At 37.7% G+C, this 20,063-nt stretch overlaps 1 protein-coding gene across 3 annotated transcripts in view; it reads right to left on the bottom strand.

Moving 5' to 3' along the window:
* Positions 1–5,397: 5,397 nt before the first annotated feature.
* Positions 5,398–20,063, bottom strand: part of CWC22 (CWC22 spliceosome associated protein homolog) — a 30,838-nt gene continuing 16,172 nt past the window's right edge. For all 3 annotated transcript variants that reach the window (XM_032114745.1, XM_032114747.1, XM_032114746.1), the window contains exons 15-20: positions 14,308–14,385; positions 13,024–13,176; positions 12,044–12,171; positions 10,975–11,076; positions 10,669–10,865; positions 5,398–8,063 (exon numbers count right to left, since the gene is read on the bottom strand). In XM_032114745.1, coding sequence (XP_031970636.1) covers positions 7,477–8,063; positions 10,669–10,865; positions 10,975–11,076; positions 12,044–12,171; positions 13,024–13,176; positions 14,308–14,385 — 1,245 coding nt within the window. In that variant the 3' untranslated portion in view covers positions 5,398–7,476. The remainder of the gene's footprint in view (positions 8,064–10,668; positions 10,866–10,974; positions 11,077–12,043; positions 12,172–13,023; positions 13,177–14,307; positions 14,386–20,063) is intronic.

Genomic DNA, 20,063 nt, shown 5'->3' with positions numbered 1-20,063 from the left:
CTCCCTTGACTAATGCTTGATGTACAGATCATAAAAACAATGAGTCTTCATGCTTCTTTATAAACTACAGTGAAACTGCAATTAAGGAAATAAAGCCTTCCTATAAATACTGTGAAACAAAGAAAGTTTTTGATTATATATGCAACCAAAATGAGGCAGACCTCGAGCCTTGGGTAGAAATCCTATGCACTAAATCCAGCCTTGCTCTTTACCACAGTGGTAATCAGAGGCACACAGATCACAGGATGCTCCACCCATCTTCCTGGCATCCCGAGGCAGAGCCTCATCTTGGCATGCAGTGTTCTAGTGAAGCTTCTGCTTCACTTACTCCTGCAAAGGAAAGTAGAATTGTGTGTAGAAAACCTCAGAATGTGACACCAAAATACACACCAGCAATGCTGTTTTCTGTAATCCCACCTTTTGAAGTGCCTGTCACAAGGTACCATCAAAACCCAGACATTTTTCCTCTTTGGTGGCATTATATTACACCATGTATCAGCCGAGAACCTTAGTTAATTTACCACACACCGTTTTTTCTCCCAGCCACATTTCACATCATCAAGACGATGAAAATTTTATACTGTTAACAGGGTATAGAGGAAAAATAGTGTTTGTGAGCTATTCAGATAGCATGGTGATAAAGCTCATTACAGAGTAAAAATAGCTGAAATGTATTCCAATGAACTATATTAATTCACAAATACAACTAATTTTAAACCCTTGCATAACAAGAGAATGAAAATAGAAGACTGCATGCAAGTGTGTGTGCTTATACACATGTGGAAAACTGAAATACATTTCTCCAGCACATCGGCACCCCTGTAAATAGCTAAAAATGAAGTGGGAGGAAAGAATTTCTTTGCAAAATAAAACAAACAAACCAACTCTGCATGCATTAACTTAGCCTGAGGTTCCTTCCACGAAGGGCATGTCCTTCCCTGGCATGGCCGTAGCAAGGAGCCCATCCTCACAGTTTTCTCCTCACAGCCACAATCACAAAATGCACACAATCTGCAGAAAATGATGGGCTGCAAAGCACTTGTGGATGACAACTCAAAGAATTCACAGTTCAAACAAGTACAGTGATCAAAACAGCCTGATGCACCATCTCTCTTCTACAAAGAAGCATAACGGGGTTTTTTTCTGTACAGAGAAGAGAGGACAGGAAGGAACACAGTTGCAAAGGGATTTTTTCTTTCCAAGTGTGTATTTTCAGTTTCTCATTTCAATCACTGATCAAGTAAGTCACTTGGCTCCAATTTTTTCTTAAGCACTTTTGTGTTCCATTTCTGGTGACTCATAATGAAGTGTACAGCAGAAGAAGGGACCTTGTGAATCTAATCAAAGAGACAGAGCCTACGAACAGACATCCAACCTCACGGCTTGAACAAAGGAAGCATATTCATTAAAAGTGAGCATTCCATTCCAGGTAGTCATCACTTAAGTCTTCCTTCCTCATGGGAGGCCACAAAGGCTGTCTGCACCCCCAGCATAATACGATCTAATACACCAACTTTTCAATTGCCTATTTGAACCCACAAATTAACACAGCTTTCTGTCCACCATAAACATCCCCTGAAACTGAAGTCTGTGAACACAGGTTAAGACAGGACCACGAGAAGGCCACCTGAACCCTATCAGTTACTTAGGCCTGCTTCTCAAGGTGTATATACAGACACCAGAACAGGGGCATGAAATGCCATTTTTAACAGGGAACAGAAAGACATGACCATCTTTTCTTTTAGGAGGGGCACTTGGGAGATGGGGAGGACAGTTTAAAAGAGATGTGTTGGCATGCAATTCTGTGAAGAAGTGTGTTTAAAGCTCTGAGCACTCAGGGGTGCTGGTGTGAGAGGGAGGAGGGCATTCTCACTAGGACTGAAAGAGCAAAATAGATTGTTGTCAGCCACCTGTCAGTGGAATCTTTCTTCCATCAACACTGCTGGACTACACTATTTTTTCCAGAGGAACTTCCAAGTTGACTATTTGAGCACTTCTCATTGTGTCTCTAATCTATCAAATGAAAAACTGGGACACCTCACAATTTCCCACAAAGACATTCACTTATAACTGAAAACCAGGAAGAAGATGAAGGAGGAAAGGAGGAAAGTATTTGCAAAAGCTAGCTTTGGTGTAATGAAGTTATTCCCTCTGGGCTCCCTCTTTAGCCAAGAGAGGCTCTTTCACTTTTTTCTATGCTGAGGGTTCTCTTTGCTTACACCCCCTAAAGCAGCCATGGCAGATGAGACACGGGGCTCCAGCAGCCATTGTGAACCCTCAGTGTGCAGCAACAGCTGACAAGACCTCCTGCTTATCTTGTTTGAAACATTAGTAGAGCAACAATCACCAAAATGCACAGCAGCGTAACACACCCAGCTCTGCACTCATGCAGAGCTGGGGGAAAGGCAGGGCACAGTAAGATGCATCTCTCTTGTAACAGCCCTGCCCAGGTGGAAGTGATGGATAAACCGGCTGAGCAGTGCACACCTCTCTCCACGAACATCTGCATGAGCCCTTATGGCCAAAAGGCTGAAATACCAACTCTTGGCATTCCCTACAGGCACACAGAGGACTATGGGATACAATTCTCTGCTGCATGTTGACCCCTCTACTTTTTCTGCAGTAACTTAATACCACTGTGGCTCCTCTGAGGGCACATTGGCAGACACAAGACCTCTAAATTCAGAAACCTGTAAAACTCTACTGATACTTCTTCCTAACAAAGGCAGTGCAAAAAGAAGGCAATCGGAAAGAAATGGTAACAAATGCAAGACTGATTAACCTTATGAAATTTGCAATTGTCCTGTAATTCATTATTCTGCAGCAAGAAGGCAAGCAGTGTGCTGCACGCTTGTTCTTTACTGTAGGTGCGAAAACACACTGTTCCTTCAGCCAAGTTATCCTTTAAAGATTTTTTTTTTGATATATTGTGCAAGTGCTATATAGTAAATTTTTGATGTATTTGTGGCCTTATACTTTTCTAAATGGCTAACACTGCATGTGATGAAGAATGAAGTTCAAACGGGCCAGGGAAAAAATGAAAAAACTCTTAAGTACAGCAGGAGAAAATGAAGAAAAGCCTAATGAGAGTAAGAGTACTGAGCAAAACAAATACAGACAACACAGTAGCAGCATCCATGACTACATCAAATATCTTACTCCTCTCCCTTTTAAATCAATGAATATTTCTCCAATTAGCTTAAGTATTACTCCAGAGCAAAACAAGGTGCTGAAAATTTCTAGTCTTTATGGGATGGAGTGAGCTTATTCATGGGGTCTTGGAAAAACAAGGAATCTTCAAGTTATACCAAATTCTAGGTAAGGTAGTAACAAAGGAATTCTTACACAGCTTTTTATGCTACAAAAAACCCAGAATGTGAAATTTCACAAGAGATTTCACAGCTGTGGCTGAGGCACAAAGTGCCTCCAAAAGCAATAGGTAAGCCATTGAAAAAAAGCAAAGGGACTGCCAATTTTCAAGGGAGAATGATTTGGTTAAGAACGATTTGTTTAAGGTTTTGGTTAAGTAATTAAGGAGCAATACCAGTCACCAAGTGAAAACAATTAGCACTGCAGCCACACACTCGTGCCACCAGCCCCTGCAAGAACAGCTCTGACCTCACTCCTTACCTGTCACAGGCACTCTGACACTGGAAACAAATTATCTCACGGAGCTTTGCATCCTCTTACACATCCTTGCTCTTTCCCTCACCATCTTAAGGAATGTTGCACCTTATTTTCTCCCTCAGGAAAGATTTTGGTGCCCCCTTTATTTCACAAAATAATGGGAAAAAATACTCAAAATGGACACAGCTTTAACAGTCAAAACGTGGCAGTTAACTTTCTTAATGGCCTTGTCTGTTTGATGGGCTAACAAACCATTTTCTCCAACAATACTAAGGTTTGAAGCTGCACCCTCTCTCCTTTTTTTTGAAGTTAAAAGAAAATGCTTGATGACATTCATGGGTAGACAAGAAAAGAAAATCCCTAACTAGTCTCAGCCAAATTACAGACTTCAGGAAAACCTAAAAAAAAGCAAAAAATATCTGAACTGACCTACAGTTTTCCCAGTTTATAAAGGTTGTATTTTGCTCCTGCCTCTTTTAACCTACAATTCATTTTTTGTGTAGTTTTAATAAAAATACCCCCTTATAGTCTGCATTTCAATTTCACCATTTATTTTTCTTTCAAAAGTTAAGAAGAGTTATGTTACTGGAGCCTCAAGTAAATTAGAGGACACCATGCTCCTAGGTTAAAATAATGTACCATCGACATCTAGTTAGTACTACCAGTAATATTCAAAACTGAATTTGATTTTCAGTATGGACGTGATCGGACTATAAAAGTCGTTTAACGTAACACAAGCAGAAAAACATTTTTGTAGTCAGGCTCCCATTCCTATGCAGAACTGACCTATCTCTCTACAATCTGAAGACTGAAATGTTGCTTAAACAGCAACTAAAACTGTTTTAGAAAGCATCATCTGTTAAAGACAATTTTAATGTAAACAGAAAGTTTTTGTCTCAGAATTTATCTGCTTTCATACTGTTGTATTTTGATGATTTATGTAACAATGTGGCCCAAACAGTGGTAATCTTTTTTTCCCCCCCAAGAAACACATTTTAGACTTGAGTACATGAACAGCCATGCTTGAAGACCTTGCTCCAAATAGTTACAGAGCAGAATCACAGTTCTTACCAATACCACAAATGCTTCAGTCAAGATTTATTTCTACACCAACATGAATTTACTGGGTGCGTCAGCAGCTCATCTCCCTAACACCTCACACCACCACTGTGAGGAAATTCAGGAACTCAGCCAGGCACTCCTAGCAGAAGGGATGCAGCCTCTCTTGCCTGTATCTATGGACGTGGATATTACAACCACATTCAAAAGTTAAATTTTAAGCATGCAATATGAGAGCAGGTCATCACAAATTCCTTCCCACAAATCTCTGGTTCGCAGCTGAGTCTGGAAGATTCCTTTATCAGTCAGCCCCCAAACCAAGGCCAAGGTGTTTCAACCTTGGTTTTAATTATCAAGGATTAACAACTGAACAAAATGAAGAAAATCACAGGACCTCCACTTCTTGAAGTCTTTCAGTCAAAATTGCTGTTCAAATCACAACCTAGAGCTCCAGTATTAATTACAGACAAGATGCACGAGTCACTCCTTCACTGTGCAGGGTCTACAATCAGCTGTTACTGCAGAGGAAAGCAAGCCCAGATCACCCAGTGTCACTCAGCTCTACAGCAATCGAGAACTGACCACCCCCAAAACTCTTATGGCACTGTGCATCTCCTGCAATACCCTCATTTTGAATACTACAGATTATTTTGACTTCTTTCCCTTGTAAAAAATACAGTAAAATAAATAAAGAGCAGGAGGACAAGCCTAGAGAGCAGACCTGCATAAGGTGAGCTTGCAGGTGAATTTTAACTTCTAGAAAAGAAATGGCAAATATACAGGTTTAGGTCTATAAAATCACACACAAGATGGCAAGGAAACACATCACTAAGTAGGAAATTAAAGTGATCAGGCAGAGACTATAAAAGAAACATGCTTTTACAGGTACTCTATAGTAAGACTGCTGGCACAGGATGCTGTAGAATACATGTTATATGTTTTCACATGTACTGTTTTAATGTATTTCCATTTATTAAAGATGCCATTATCAGACTTTCTAACTTGACCAGAAAATCTCAAACGTTATGAGTTAATAAATATATGCTACTAAACCCATAACATATTAAGGGAAGTATTACTCTAGATAAATTAAATAAGCTTGTACAATTAAACCATTATGAAGTATAGATTATTTTCAATAATGTGCATAGAGAGCTATCAAAGAAAATTCAAGAATACCAAAGCATAAGAATTAGCAGAATTCTTTTTAGAATACATTCTTTCAAATTAAGTTTTTGTGGATTTAACACACTGCCAAAATGCACACATCATTTTGAAAATGAGACGTGTGTTGGGCAAAAATCCAACAGTTTAAACATATACCACATGATGCCACCAAAGTATTTTTAGCTGTGTGCCTTAACAAGATAGAAATCTTTTTTCTGAAATATGAATTTATTTTCTATGAAAATGTTTTTGACTGAAAACATTTTATTACATGAAAGGTTGCAGAAATAAATTCTGTCAAATACAGGAAAAGAAATAAAATAGACATTTTTCTTAGAAAAATGCTGAGACAAGATTTAGGCAAAACTGATCTACTTCCTTAGGAATGGTTCTACTTTCTGTTATGAAACAGCTCAACTGTATTTCCTATGCTTTATACAAGAAATAGGATTTACACATGAAATGTGGAAGTTCTCTTTTGTCCAGCAATTGTGTTCATTTCACAAATGAAAAAGAAATGCTGTAACAGCATCAGTAACTGCATCACCTGTGTAATCACCTCTTTCCTACTGACCATGTCCCCACACTATTTGCTATTTCAACCCTGAAGACTTGGCAAATTTTTCTGTAACTTACCATTGAGAACTAATCTTAACCAATGATTTTGATTCATTTCTCATTAAATCAAGATTGAGTTGTTCCCCATGACTCCAGATTGAACAATTTTATATTGTAAACTGCTGCAGCAACTGAAGGGTGGTTTTTTGAACTCTGCTTCAATAAAGTTGAGCACTTCAAAACACCTAAAAAGATTTGAAACATCTCCTGTTTTGCTTTCTAGTTTTTTATACACTGGAAAAGATGTTCCTTAAATGTTTCTGTTGTAGGGATAGAGTTGAAGATTATGACTCGGAAATCAAAGTCACAACTGAAAAAATAAAAACTCAAACCAACCTTTTTTCCAAAAAGATCACAAGTGTAACTAGCTCAGGATGTCACAATATTAAAAAACATTGTGAAAAGTAGCAGAACAAGCTGACACACTTTCATATGTGACATTTAAAACAGCAACATTGTGTTTTCAATTTTTAACTCCTGAAGAAAAAAAAAAAACAACTGACTATTTCCTGAAGATTTTGGTCAAACAGCTTTCATGTTTGCATGGTTGAAAGAACGTGCAGCTATAGAATGCTTATCTGAAAATTGTATAGTTTTCTCATGTAACATTCACACTGTAATCTGAAATTTGTACATTATCACCCCAGACTCAGCATCTGGCTTTCAATTAACAAGCAAAGTTAATAACCAACGTTTTTTAGATTGCAAAATTACAATGACAAGTACTTGAAACCAAGTGACAAAACACCCATTTTGCTGGTATCTTACTGTTTTATTCACAAAATAAAGAGCTTTGTCTTTCCAAACAAAGAACATAACAGAAAGACTCAATGATACAGTTATAAAAAAGTGGTACTGAAAATTTGAAAAAGTCTGGTAAAATTTACAAATGCAAGCTTATCACTTTGTACAAAATCTTTTTTTTAAAGAAACTTCAGTAATAGATTTTAAAAAACAGTTTGAACAGCTCGGAAATGCACCTTGATTGCACACGGCGGCTGGGCTCTATTTCCGCCTGTGCGGGGAACTCTCCCTGCGCCTGTCGTCGTTCCTCCGGGACTCCCTGTGCTGCTCGGGGTAGCGGCTGGGCCTGTCCCGGTGCTTCTCCGAACCGTTGCGGGAGCGCTCTGCCTGCTCCTCCTCCCTCGGACTGCAATGGCCACGGTCCCTCTCCCGGGATTTCGATCTCTCTCTTTTCCTACTACGATGTCCATCGTCTTTGCTCCAGTGTCTGTAATTTTCATCATCGGACACAGAAGCTCTTCTTTCTGCTTTCTTCAGTTTCGAATTACTGTGTTTATTTTCTGGATCCTTACTTCTTTCACGGTTCCTATCCTTCCCACTGTGGTAACCATCTCTGCCGTTGGACTCATCTCTGTGATGGTATTTTGATACGTCACCTCTCCTGTGTGATTCTCTTAAATGTCGGTGATTTCTTTCTGGTTTGCTCTCAGTATCACTTCTTTCCTCTTGATGTCTCCTTCCCATTTTCTTCTCAAGCGATTTCCTTCTCCTTTCTTGTTTTTTCCTGGAAACTTTATCAGATTCTTTATTTTTCTTTTGTGTTCTCCTTCTTTTGGCTTTAGAAACATCTGAAATTATAACACATTATGGAACTAAGGTTGCATTTTAATTCAGTATGTTAAACTTATTAAACTACAGAAAGAGTTCTAGAGAGCGTTTTTTGTCAGAAAATGTTTGTGTACCTATATCTGGACAAAGGTTCCAAGATAATGAACTCCTGATTTTTATTCTTCTGCTATCTGCAAGTGATGCCTGTCTTTTGAAAACCTCTACCTGTTGTCACCCTCCTGCTGAGTTGTGCCCAAGGACCACGCATAGGCTATAAAAGTCTTGCATCAAAGCACGCTCACAAATAATCTTTTTTTCAGGAAGATGACCTTTCCCAGACTATCTAGTCTCAAAATCATTTACTTTTCCTGGAAAAGCTTACCAGTCAATGGAGATGAAAAACAACAGGTGAGGAAAAATCTCCAATACTATCCCATGAAGAAAGAAAGGTAGGATGAAATAGCTTGACATCATGGTATTGCAGCAATGTAACAACGGCCTTCAGGCTCATTTTTCAGGAGAAATAGTGACAGCTTTGTCAACAAGATTAAAACTAACTTCTGTATTTCTAAATACACAGTAGTCTCGTCTCAGTGGAACAGGCCTTACCCTTCTTGTTTGCCCTTTATCAGAGACCTTTAGATCCCACTTGACAGTATTTGGCACTAACAGCAATTTACAATAACCATTAATTCACCTTATTGTATGAACTATAGAATCACATCAGCTGCTTCTCATCACCTTTGAAAATATCACAGCCATAAACTGATTTATCAGTACATGCATTATATGAATTGTCTAGTCTCGTGTCTGAACTAAGGCTTGCTGACATTTTGTTAAAATGCAGTGATGGATCAATTCAGACACATTTTAATCCATTAAGTTTTTTAAGCAGTGTTTTCCATACTATTTTACATTCACCAGTATGCAGGAAAAGACTTGAGAAAGCAAACAGAAAAGAACCAGCTGCTTTGATGGCAGCTAAATTTTATCCCCTGCTGGACCTGTTTCGGTTAGAACTTCCTCTCCAGGGCAGTGCTGAGCTGAGCAAGCTGATGAAGGAAGTTCCAAGCATTAACAGGCAGTACAACAGTAATCCCTAACTTAGTTCAATTTCTAATCAGCAGCTTTTCTGTTTTTCTTTTATACACTGCACCATTAAAACAGTGAAATACTGCAGCACGTTCCTCTGAAAAACCTTTCAGCTCTTCCAAGTTATTTTATAGATTCAACAAACTGCAAACACGGGATGACTTTGGAGTTATAACCAGTAATGGAACCTCAATTAAGTTTACTATTAAAGAATACTGTTATCTCCAACTAGTGTTTTGACTGCTGTAGTAAGGTACACAAGAAACTGAAAAGTGAAACCAGGCTGCAAAGGTATCAAGATGCAAATTTTAATGAATGTGTTCCTCAATGCAGAAAAGGCAAGCAGTAAAAGAGAAGGTCCTAAACTTTGAAAAAACCCTGTGTTTCTACTTGCAGCCTGCACACTTGGTTTGTCACTAAGGACTGACCCCTCTGGTTCCTATCAAGCAGCTCAGCAGATCTGCAGCTGTCCCTGCAGGACCATCTGGCTCTGCACTGGACCCAGTGCCTCCTCTGACCCTGTTTGCCTGTGCCCTCTCTCATGCTGTTGTCACTAATGCTGTTAGCCATGACACACAGCTCCCACCTTGCCACGAGATTGTGCTGGAGACCAGAACTGCATTTCCAAAGCAGGAGCAGTTCACACTGCTTTTATTTTATTAATACTTTTCATTTCAGAGACATATAATAAATCAAATAAACTTTGAATCAGCAAACTTCCATACTACAGGAAGTCATGCTGTGCTATCATCTGCTCCTGCTATATATATATTGGGGCAGACTGCACACACTAACTCATAATAGCAATTACTTTAAAGACTAAGCAATGTTTATGACAGTTCATGTCAAATAGAAGGTTCTACATCAGCACAACAGTATAAGATATTAAACACTAATTATAATGCATAAAAATACAAAATAAGTCATCAGCAAAAGCTAATTCTTCCTTGGAAATTTTTCTACAGACCAGAACCTTCACTGTATCACCACACAAACCCTTCCTGAAGCAGAGAAATTAGAAATAGGAACTCAGATGGAGAACAATATTTAAACACATTGCTAGGACTGAAGAACTGATTTCTGACTCATGAAGAACAACGTATTTCCAGGGAAAGACACAAGGAGTATCAAGCTCACTCTAAGCCAAGAAGAGAGTTGTAGACGTGAGTCTCTATGGTTCACCAGTAAACACAGAGATAATAATTGGGAATGACTCTAATCCCCCGATCCTCCAAAAAACTGAAGTCATAATAGTGTGCAACAGATAGCAACTGTGTAAAAAAAGTAATCTTCAAACCAATGTTTCTCAGGTATTTAAGTTTCCAAAAATGGAACTCAGTTTTTCTAAATTCAAAAATAAATTTCCATGAGCAAAAAAAAAAATTAAAAAATTGATTAGTTTTTAAAACAGAGAAATTACCACTGTCTATAGCCAGATTTTCCTCAAAACAAGTATTACAGAAACAGTAATAAATATATCTAGAAGAATAAATAAAAGATAAGCAAATAATTGTACTGCTGGTGTTTAAATACCTGAGTCACTGCTGCTGTCACTGCTAGATGAGGAGTCACTGCTGCTGGATGACTCTGAGCTACTACTGCTGCTGTCAGAATCAGAATCTGAGGAAGAGTCTGTGTCTGAAGAGGAAGAGGAATCTGATGACTCAACATTTTGCTTCTGTGTCATAATCAACTTTGGTGCATTTTTAAGATGTTCTCGTAATTCATCCCTAATAAGCAAAAAAAAAAAAAAAAGAGAAATTTGTTCTTCAGTTTTATTTTTTTGTTCACAGGGAGAAGGAAGATGAGGAAATATCAAATCAGAAAAGTGTTCCTCACGTTAGTCCTCCAAGGCCAATAGAAGTGAAGAAATTGATGGCAAAGCGAGTGTTTCTTGGGTTATCCCGAGGCAATAATCCCTCAAAATAAGGCTGCAGTGTCCTGATGGAAACAAACGTCTAAATTAAACACCATGCCAGCTCAGCACTCTCACTGACAAAGAAACTGAAAAAGAAACCGTATGGATCTCCACAGGAAAACAAAAGTTCTCTCTTCATGCATTTTTCAATACTTTCATTGTTCGTACCTGTGATGCATCTAATCAAATGCTATTTAAAAACTTGCTCTTTTAAGAAAGCATAAAAACATGGAGAGCTGCATACATACTGACAGATAATGACAACAGAAACTCCAGCTTTGTGAAGCCCTGAAGTGACTAGTGAAACTGCAGTAGCCTGGGATAGCAATGGATAGCCGGTGCTGACCAAGTTCAATGATGTAGGGATCCATGATGAAATCCCATCACAGAGGGCCTCAGGGATAGTTTCATATTTAAGTTTACAGGAACTAAAGCATCTACCAGATTCTTTATCATACACAGAAGAAATCCCAACTTAGAGGAAAAAGCTCAAGCAACTGCGAGTAACGTTGCCAGAATGCAATGCGTTAAATCCCATCCAGATTTAAAAGAACGTTATTTATACTACATTTAAGGATTAGTAACCAGTCCTAGAGAAACTGTTACTAATAGTTGTGTGCTTTTTCTACAGTTTTGTCAGAAAGACAAGCCCCAGTAACACCTATTATGCGGCTACATAGCTGACAATATATTAAAATAAACTCACACTTGGAAAATTCTCAGTGTAGCCGAGTGTCACTGGGGGGTGGAGGGGGAACAGATACATCTTGCAAAGAGTCATGCACGTACTTGAACCCAAAATTACAGCAACGCACTCAGCTTCAAAAGTGACTCTTTACAATGACTAAATCTATACATGAACTTATTCTTGAAGTACTGCAGCTACAGAAGGGCAGTCTTACTTGAACTTGAACACAGAGTTCTTATCTGTATGTTTTCAGATAAGAATCTAATTAAATTTACAGTTTTGAAAATAAAATTTGAACTTACTCATCTTTTAATCTTGCATTTAAATTAGGAAGTCCCATATATTCACTGAGTTCCTGAAAGAATATTTTGACAAAAATTCTACTGGAGGATGTGGTAGTTTCTTCACTCAGTATTATACATTCAAGGACCTGAAGATATTCAGAAAAACATAAAGCCTTAAGTTTAAACATACATTCTTTTCTTTATCTTAAAAACTTTGGTCCTCCTGAAATAACTAATAGAGACTTATTCTTTTCCCCAAGGTTCATAAATTCTAGTCAAGACGGTCTTTCTCAAAAATTCTTTTCTACCACATGGGAGCAGCTGCTGATCATATTTATGCTAGCAATTTTTTAAGGATTTTTTTTATCTAGGAAAGCTCCACAAGACAAAATCAGGTGTGTGAACTTCTGGCAAATTAAGAGATTTGGGACTTAAATACCAAAGAGGTAAAATATTTGGACTGACTTATGTGTGCTTGAAGAATGATAATTAGACTAGGCTATAAAACAAAAACAAAACAATATGAAAAGAGAAATTACCTTGATATTTATTTCTTCATTCTTAGTGTTGTATTGTTATATCTCAGAATGCAAGATTGCTTTTATTTATTAGGTATTTAAATAATAAAATTGCAGTATTTTGTCTTATAATTCAATAGAACTTCTAATTTATCAAAATTTAGAAGTCCAAAACTCTTCTCTAAAAGAAGTACTTTTAATCAACCAATTCCAGCTGAACTCCATAAAATAATAGCTTAAATCAACTACTGAAAAATGGGGAGAGAGGATGATGATGCGTAGCAGGGAGAAAGAGGAGATAGAGCAAACCAGAATTCTTCAACAGTATCTGAGAAATTACTTCAGATAATCCAGTTTGCCACAAGTCATTAAAAATTGTAGAATAAATACTAGAATTAATGCATTATGTGTTGTTGCAGAGTACTGGAGATTAACTGTTGAACAAGAGATCGAGGACAGTGGCTTTTTGTTTTAACTTACACTCCAGGGAATTGAATCAGTGTACAGGAGATGAGCAAACATTTTGGCCACGTTTCGCAGTTTGTTCGTTTCCAAACGATGAATGGTATCGTACTGTTCCTTGAAAATGGCTTCAAAGGATTCCATATATTCTTTCTTTAACATGCAGAAGCGCTGAGACAACACAGTACAATTTAAACAACCAGTTTGAACAGAACACTAAACATGCAAATAACCTACAACTAAGTGACCCGATGGTGTCAATATTTACTGCAAGACTTCCTTTTTAAATAACCCTTGGAGAAAGAGCAAACACTCAAATGGATATGTTTTATAGCTTTGAGCAGTTTGTCAGGACAAGAAACTCATTTGCATTGCAAAGTAGTAATTATCAATTCTGAACTACAGCAAATTATCCAGCATTTTGCTTTACTTCTACACATCCAGTATTTTCACCTGATACAACCCCATTTTTTCAGGACATCACTGAACGACTATTTCAATTTAGAGAGGCAGCAGGAAACACAGAGGTAAGACATTTTGAACATAAACATTCCAAAGAATATGGAAATCAACATTTATATTCATCTGAACATGCAGATTCATATGGCTAGTGCTTTGTAACTGTCAGCAAAAGGATTTCCTGAAATAATGGATGAAAAATACAAATGAGAAGAAACATTCCCTTTCAGCACAATTTGCTCCCTTGAGAAGACAAGTACTTCATCTTAACTCTTCAGACATGTCAATATTATCGATAGGGAAACCTTAAGTAAGAAACAATTGCAGCTAAAATAGCAGTTAGTTACACAGAACCAGAGAGTGAGCTGTTAATTGAGAAGCAAACGAAACACCCACAAGCCCAGGACATTAAGTATTCATCTTGTGCTCTAAATTAAACCTACTAAGCAGCTTTGAACAAGGTGGTAAACGACAAGAGTCTCCAAGACTAATCTTCAGCACTGTAAAAAGGCTATTTTCTGGTAACTCATAATACTATTATGTCTTTTTAATACCATTCCTTTATCACTGATTTATTGTTCTACCTTAATGAGAAAAAAAGAGAGGCAAAACAAGCAACAATATAAAGGGAAAGCAAGTTCTCTCATTATGCATTCACTATGCTTTTTACAATCAAAGTGCTAATTCAATCCACTAAAACAATCAACTAACATAAGCATTTTCAGGATGATAAAAAGACTATTAGTTTTATTTATCCATTAAAACTTAAGTTTGACACACAAAAAATAGAGTAAACAATGAAATTTTCTATCACATAGTGTAAAATTTGAAAACAGAACTCACCCCTGCCAGTAACCCAAAGAATTTTTCGTATGTTCTTTGCTGAGCACAGCAGTCAAGTATCATATTGCAGAGTTCTTTCTGGGTTAAGAAAAGAACATTTCTCTAGGTAAATTCACTGTAGCAGCAAAAAATCCCATCAGTACATACCAAGTAACTGAAGGAAGCCTTACATGGATGCAAGCCTTGAAATGAGCATTTACATCAAACTTCATTGGCAACACCAGTAGTTTTCTCAATTTCTCTGGGACATGAATATGAACTTTTGCCCTTCAAATTTTCTCTTCTGCTTAAACTAAGATTTATGTGTTAACACACTGTACATCTAACCAAAAGAAGTCAGAATTCATTTACAAACTGACTTTACCACAGCGAATAAAGGAGCTACAAGATCCAAAGTGAAGGTTTTGAGGGCTTTTTTCATGGTTTTTTGTTTGTCAGTTGTTTTTTTTATTTCTTTTTGGGGATTGTTTTGGTTTGTTTGAAGTAGTACCAATCCCTGCATTTACAGAAAATGAAAATTCTTTACAACTTCCAAGTGTCAAAATGGCTTACAGACAAACCATTTGGAAACACAATGTGCATTTCTTAGCAGCTATTTCCAAAATTTTGGTATATACTAATACCTTTAACTCTTCAGCCATAATTTGACTGACGAGCCCTGCTTACCATAAGCAAGCAGAAGGCTGAGTTTCACTGCAATGGCTTCAGCCCTGGAGGAGATGGTCACAAAGACTAAACTCAGACTTGGGAAGCCAATATGCCTGGACTTCCTCTATAAGCAAGAGAACAAGAGGAGCTTTTCTAAAGCAGCTGGTTTAGGCTCATATTCTGAATCACCCTTTACAGAAGAGCATCTCTCCTTCTTGGCTAGGAATGAACTGAGGAAGCCTGACTCGATTAGTCTCCCAGAATGTTTGTGTATCCTCTAACATTGACAGCCTGCCTTCCATTTTTCCCTGTCTCCTTAGTGAACATGGACTGACTAACGGAAGATGCTCTCCTGTTCCATGATGCAAACTATGCAGGACAGTTAGTCCAGTCTTTCTGGAATGCAGGCTCTCTGTCTCCCTTCCTCGTCTTCCAACATCATAACCCCAAGATTATTATGAGATCAACCTCTGGTGGCTGCCTCTTCCTCTGCTTTCACACACAGCAAACCAGCAACCAGAGGGAAACACTTTGTACCTCACCTCTCAGGCCAGAGCCCTTCACTGGCTGAGAGCAGAGGTCCCGGCCACTGAGACCATGCAGGTTTAAAACCAAACTTACTTCCCTGACCTTCTACCTGAGTTACAGATTGTAATGCAGCTATGAATTGGATCAGGGCACATTTTGCAACATTAAGACAAGTGAACAAACATTTTTATATAAATTAAAAGCCATGAAATACACAATGCTTAAAACAGCCCTGCAGTTTTTGCCCATTCACTTTTTTTATTACTGTTTTCTTATAAGATAAATTCCATAGCATAATCCAATTTATGACACTCCCAAATAGGTTTCTGGCTGTCAGTCATGTATGTTTCATTATCAGTTCAATTTCTCTTTAAACTAATAGTAACGTTCCTATAAAAACTACTGGATGATTTCAAGCGTTTTGTTCTCTTTGTATCTTCCACCAAATTACTGTAGCATATACTGGATTTCATATTCTCCCACTTGTGTCATTCTTCCAAGCATGTATTCACAAGAAACATTTTTGCCCATCATAAAAACTCAAAACAAATAAAAAGCCAACCGTGCTGGAAAAGAAAAGAAACCACCTCTCCAAATAACAAGGCAGTAATGTATCAAATAAACTTACAGATGTGTTTAAAGGCATTCCTTTTAACACTGTCACACTGTGTTAATGTGATGTATTAAAATGCATATTAACTTTTTTTATTATCCCATTTTACAGTAATGCTGCAGTTAATCAGTTTTTAAACAATAAAAAGGGTAAAGTGCTGATGCCACTGTTAATAATGTCAGGAAGACTTGAAAAACAAATTACTTTTCTTCCTCATCTTAAATGCAATTATAGCCTTGGTATCCCCTGTGGTTTACAGTAATTAAATATTTTAACATTTTAATTAAATATTACAATTATTTCTAGGAGGGTATCTCAAATAACCACATGCATGAAAATAGGTTTGCCCATAAAGACATTCTTGCTGGTGTTATCTAAACAATTTGAGGTTAGGTCTAGAGTAACTGTCTTCCAGATTTAAAATTAACAAACTTTACAATTATTTAATTACTTTTTGAGAGATGCAACAAGCTCAGATGGCAATTCTAGCTTAATTTACAGCTTCAAAGGTTAGTTAACTCATTTCTGTACTCCCAATGATGTTTACGGCATGAAGAGCCTGTTATTTAGCCCACCACTTGCTCTGAAGAACACAAAGAATTTGTTCCCCAATTTTACAGGCAATTTCTATATTGTGTTAACTGTTTTCATACAATGCTCAACAAGTAACTAACCAGCTTAGTTAAGAAAGTATACATAGCTGTCCAGTCATGAACTAAAACACTTCAAAAATACCTGACATCTCACACAGATGGTGAATCATCTTTTGTGAAGATCTTGAATTTATTACTGTATCATGGAAAACAATAGGACTTTCCAAAACTGCTAAAATAAGGAGAAAGCTACCTCTAAATACAGTGCATTTCTCACAGTTCTCCCTAAACATTCCCTGTTTCTCTTACTCAAACAGAAAAATGGTTTAGATGAACCGTGACTCAACCTAACATGGCAAGTGTCATCATACATTTAAAGATGCTAAAGCAAAGACCGAAAAATCAGACTTGGTTTTTTTCTCCCAGTTTTACCATTTTAAAACACAGGCACACCCTGCCCAATCTATATTCTCTCAGCTTCACACAAATGCCGTGCTCACTGCAGACAGAAGAGCTAAAGTAGCTCACCCCCTTCTGATCACAGGTTCCTTTCCACGGCTAGTACCTCCCCCCAGCCCCTTCTGCCCTCATTTTTCACAATTTCTTTAAGATTTGCATTCAGCCAAGACTGCAATTTCAGAGCTGCCCCACAGGCAGCCCCCATGTGGACATCGCTTCTGCCCTCCCTAGCTGGAAGTGATGCCACTTCCACCTCCATTCCCCTACCAGCCCCACAGCTCCATCCACTGCCTACACAAGCTGAAGCCATCATGAGACATCCCCAACCTGTAAGCTATTCTTAAAATATAAAACTTTCAATGTCAACACTTCATTTCTAGAAGTTTCTTCACAGAACTAAAGGAAATTATTTGCTGGGAGCAAACCTAGTGAAGGCCTTAGGTTCATTTAAATCAACGTGAAATTGGAATTATGTGAAACGAGTGCCTTGCATTTTATGTATTTTTACTGCTTTTACAAATGCCACACTTTTTCTTTTCCTCTTTTATTTCACTGAAGCGTATTTTACTTCCACTGACTACCTTAAAGCCTTCCTTACTGCTGCATATTTTAATGGGTGTAACCATCACAGAGACTACTTTTCCCAGCATCTCTGCTTTCTCTTCTTTTTTTGTCATGTTACCACTTATATCCAAAGCTGGCAAAGCCATGGAAGGTGTTTCAGTGGCAGGCAGCCTCTTGTCAAACTATGTGCAGTGCTTTTAGCAGCTACTACAAAGTCTCCAGGTCTGTCCTGTGCTCAGCTAATGGTTTTCCTCAACTTTTGTCCCTTTTTTTGCTCAACCTCTTTTATGTTTAAAGCAACATATGCTTAAAGCTGAATATGCTTATCACAAATCTTGCATAAATCAGACAATATTTTACACTGGAATCATTAACTGGATATAAGGAGAAATATATTTTTAATCATGCTGCTACAAGCCTGCAACACACAAACACACACAAAAGAGTGAAATAATACATCCAAGTCCCACAGTATCTCTTTCCTTCCACCTGAAGGCTGCACAAGCAAACTTCACTTTAAGTGATTTCACTGGAGTAATCTGAACAATTCCATCTCATTAGGTTAAATGCATACACACATTTGTGGAAGATCAAAACCTAGTCAAAATTCTAGTTAATGCCTGCTGTCAGTAACACAACAGCCTAATTCTGTGTGGATTTTGTACCTTCATTTTGCAGACATCAACAAATACCACAACATGGTATGTACATTACATGTGTATGATATGTACTTATTTTTTAATTGATACATCACAGAAAATTAGAATGACTCTGCATCTCAGGCCCACAAAAACTCCTGCTTCAAAAGACAGGAAAGCTACTTGGATGATTACCTTTTACAGCCAGTAGCAAGGCTGTGACCTAATCATGGTGCACTTGCTAAACCTACCAGATGTAATGCCCTCCAATTAGAGGAGAAACCAATGAATCTAAGAAATCATCAATTTGACCAGCATAATTATCAGCCTTAGACCATCCCACTCTACATCAGTTTCCTGAACTATATTTTCACTTAAAGTGAAAATAGTCAAGTCAACATAAGTACTTGTGTTATCTTCAAGACTCAAGGCATAAATAACACGAGACACTGACACTCCCACACCACCAACTAGGACTGCTTTGAGCAAGTGACACCACCCTGTAAAAATGAAGATGTGTCAGATGCATGCATAATTCTTTCAAGAAGGCTGTGCCTGCAAGAATTTTTCTCATTTTAAGTAAACAAAAAACAAAAAAGAAATATCTGGTGACGCATTACCTTTATCTGGAATAGGCATGGTGTTAGAAGAGGCTCTAATTTAATTTAGCAACATTTCTGAATACAAGTTTAGTTCTTATCACAAGCCAAGAAAGAAAAAAAGCCTAAAAGCCAATCAATTTTAGGCACACTTTCAAAGAGCAAGAACAGTGTATGGTTGGTTTAAGTTTTTTAGTTGTCTGCATTTCAGCTGGGCTTGTTTGCCTGCTTTCTCACAGTTCAGAAGCCAGTACAACTGGTAATACCACACTCCTCTAACTACAGTTTTAAATTATTTACATTTTCTTCTTTGGTAATGCATGGGATTAATGCAGCTTTAACAGAGATAATAACAGTACTTTTTAAAAAAAGTAAAATATTGAGCTCTGCCAAGACTGAATTGCCCAAAGAAGCAATTGCAAGGCTTGTTTAGAACAGCTTCTCACAGACTGTAGTACAGACAGCAAAGCTATTTCACTTTTCATCTGCAGGCTTCATCTGCAGTTGGGTTTAAATAACATGAATAAAAGCAAACCCACCTCCTAGTAAATTTACTTATAAATGAAAGAACTTCAACACTTTGAATGTCTTTCCTTGGGGGGGGGGGGGGGGGGGGGGGGAAGGGGGAGGGAAATCAGAGGAATGCTGACATCCCCCCTCAGCAGCTGGTCCCAAACTGCAATGCCAAAAAGCAGTATTATGTTGTTCCAGTCCACAGATTATCCATCTGAACCTTAATCCTCTTTCTGCGAGTCAGAGCTGTACGACAGATCCATTACTGGTATTAAGCAGACAAACAACTTGTGTTGCACAGCAATTAATGTGACACGATAACCTGATAATTCAACCACTGATAAAAACTGCTAATGTATTTCTGAACTCAGCCCTGATAAATCACACCAAAAATTTCTATACATGAAGATTTCTGGAAGAGTTAACCAGAAAGATAGTCAGTAAGACTGTATTAGTCTCCAACCTGTTGTTCGCATCTGTCTTCACGTTTCAGATATTCTTACTAGTTTTTTGATTATACTTGACAGTTTACTACTCAAAACCTGTGGAAAAGTCTTAATAACAGAATTAAATAAATATTATTTTATTAAGTAAAGCCTTT

The sequence above is a fragment of the Corvus moneduloides genome, chromosome 7 (genome assembly GCF_009650955.1).
Source record: "Corvus moneduloides isolate bCorMon1 chromosome 7, bCorMon1.pri, whole genome shotgun sequence".
In the NCBI taxonomy this organism is placed as follows: domain Eukaryota; kingdom Metazoa; phylum Chordata; class Aves; order Passeriformes; family Corvidae; genus Corvus; species Corvus moneduloides.
This window is presented reverse-complemented; position numbering and strand designations above follow the sequence as displayed.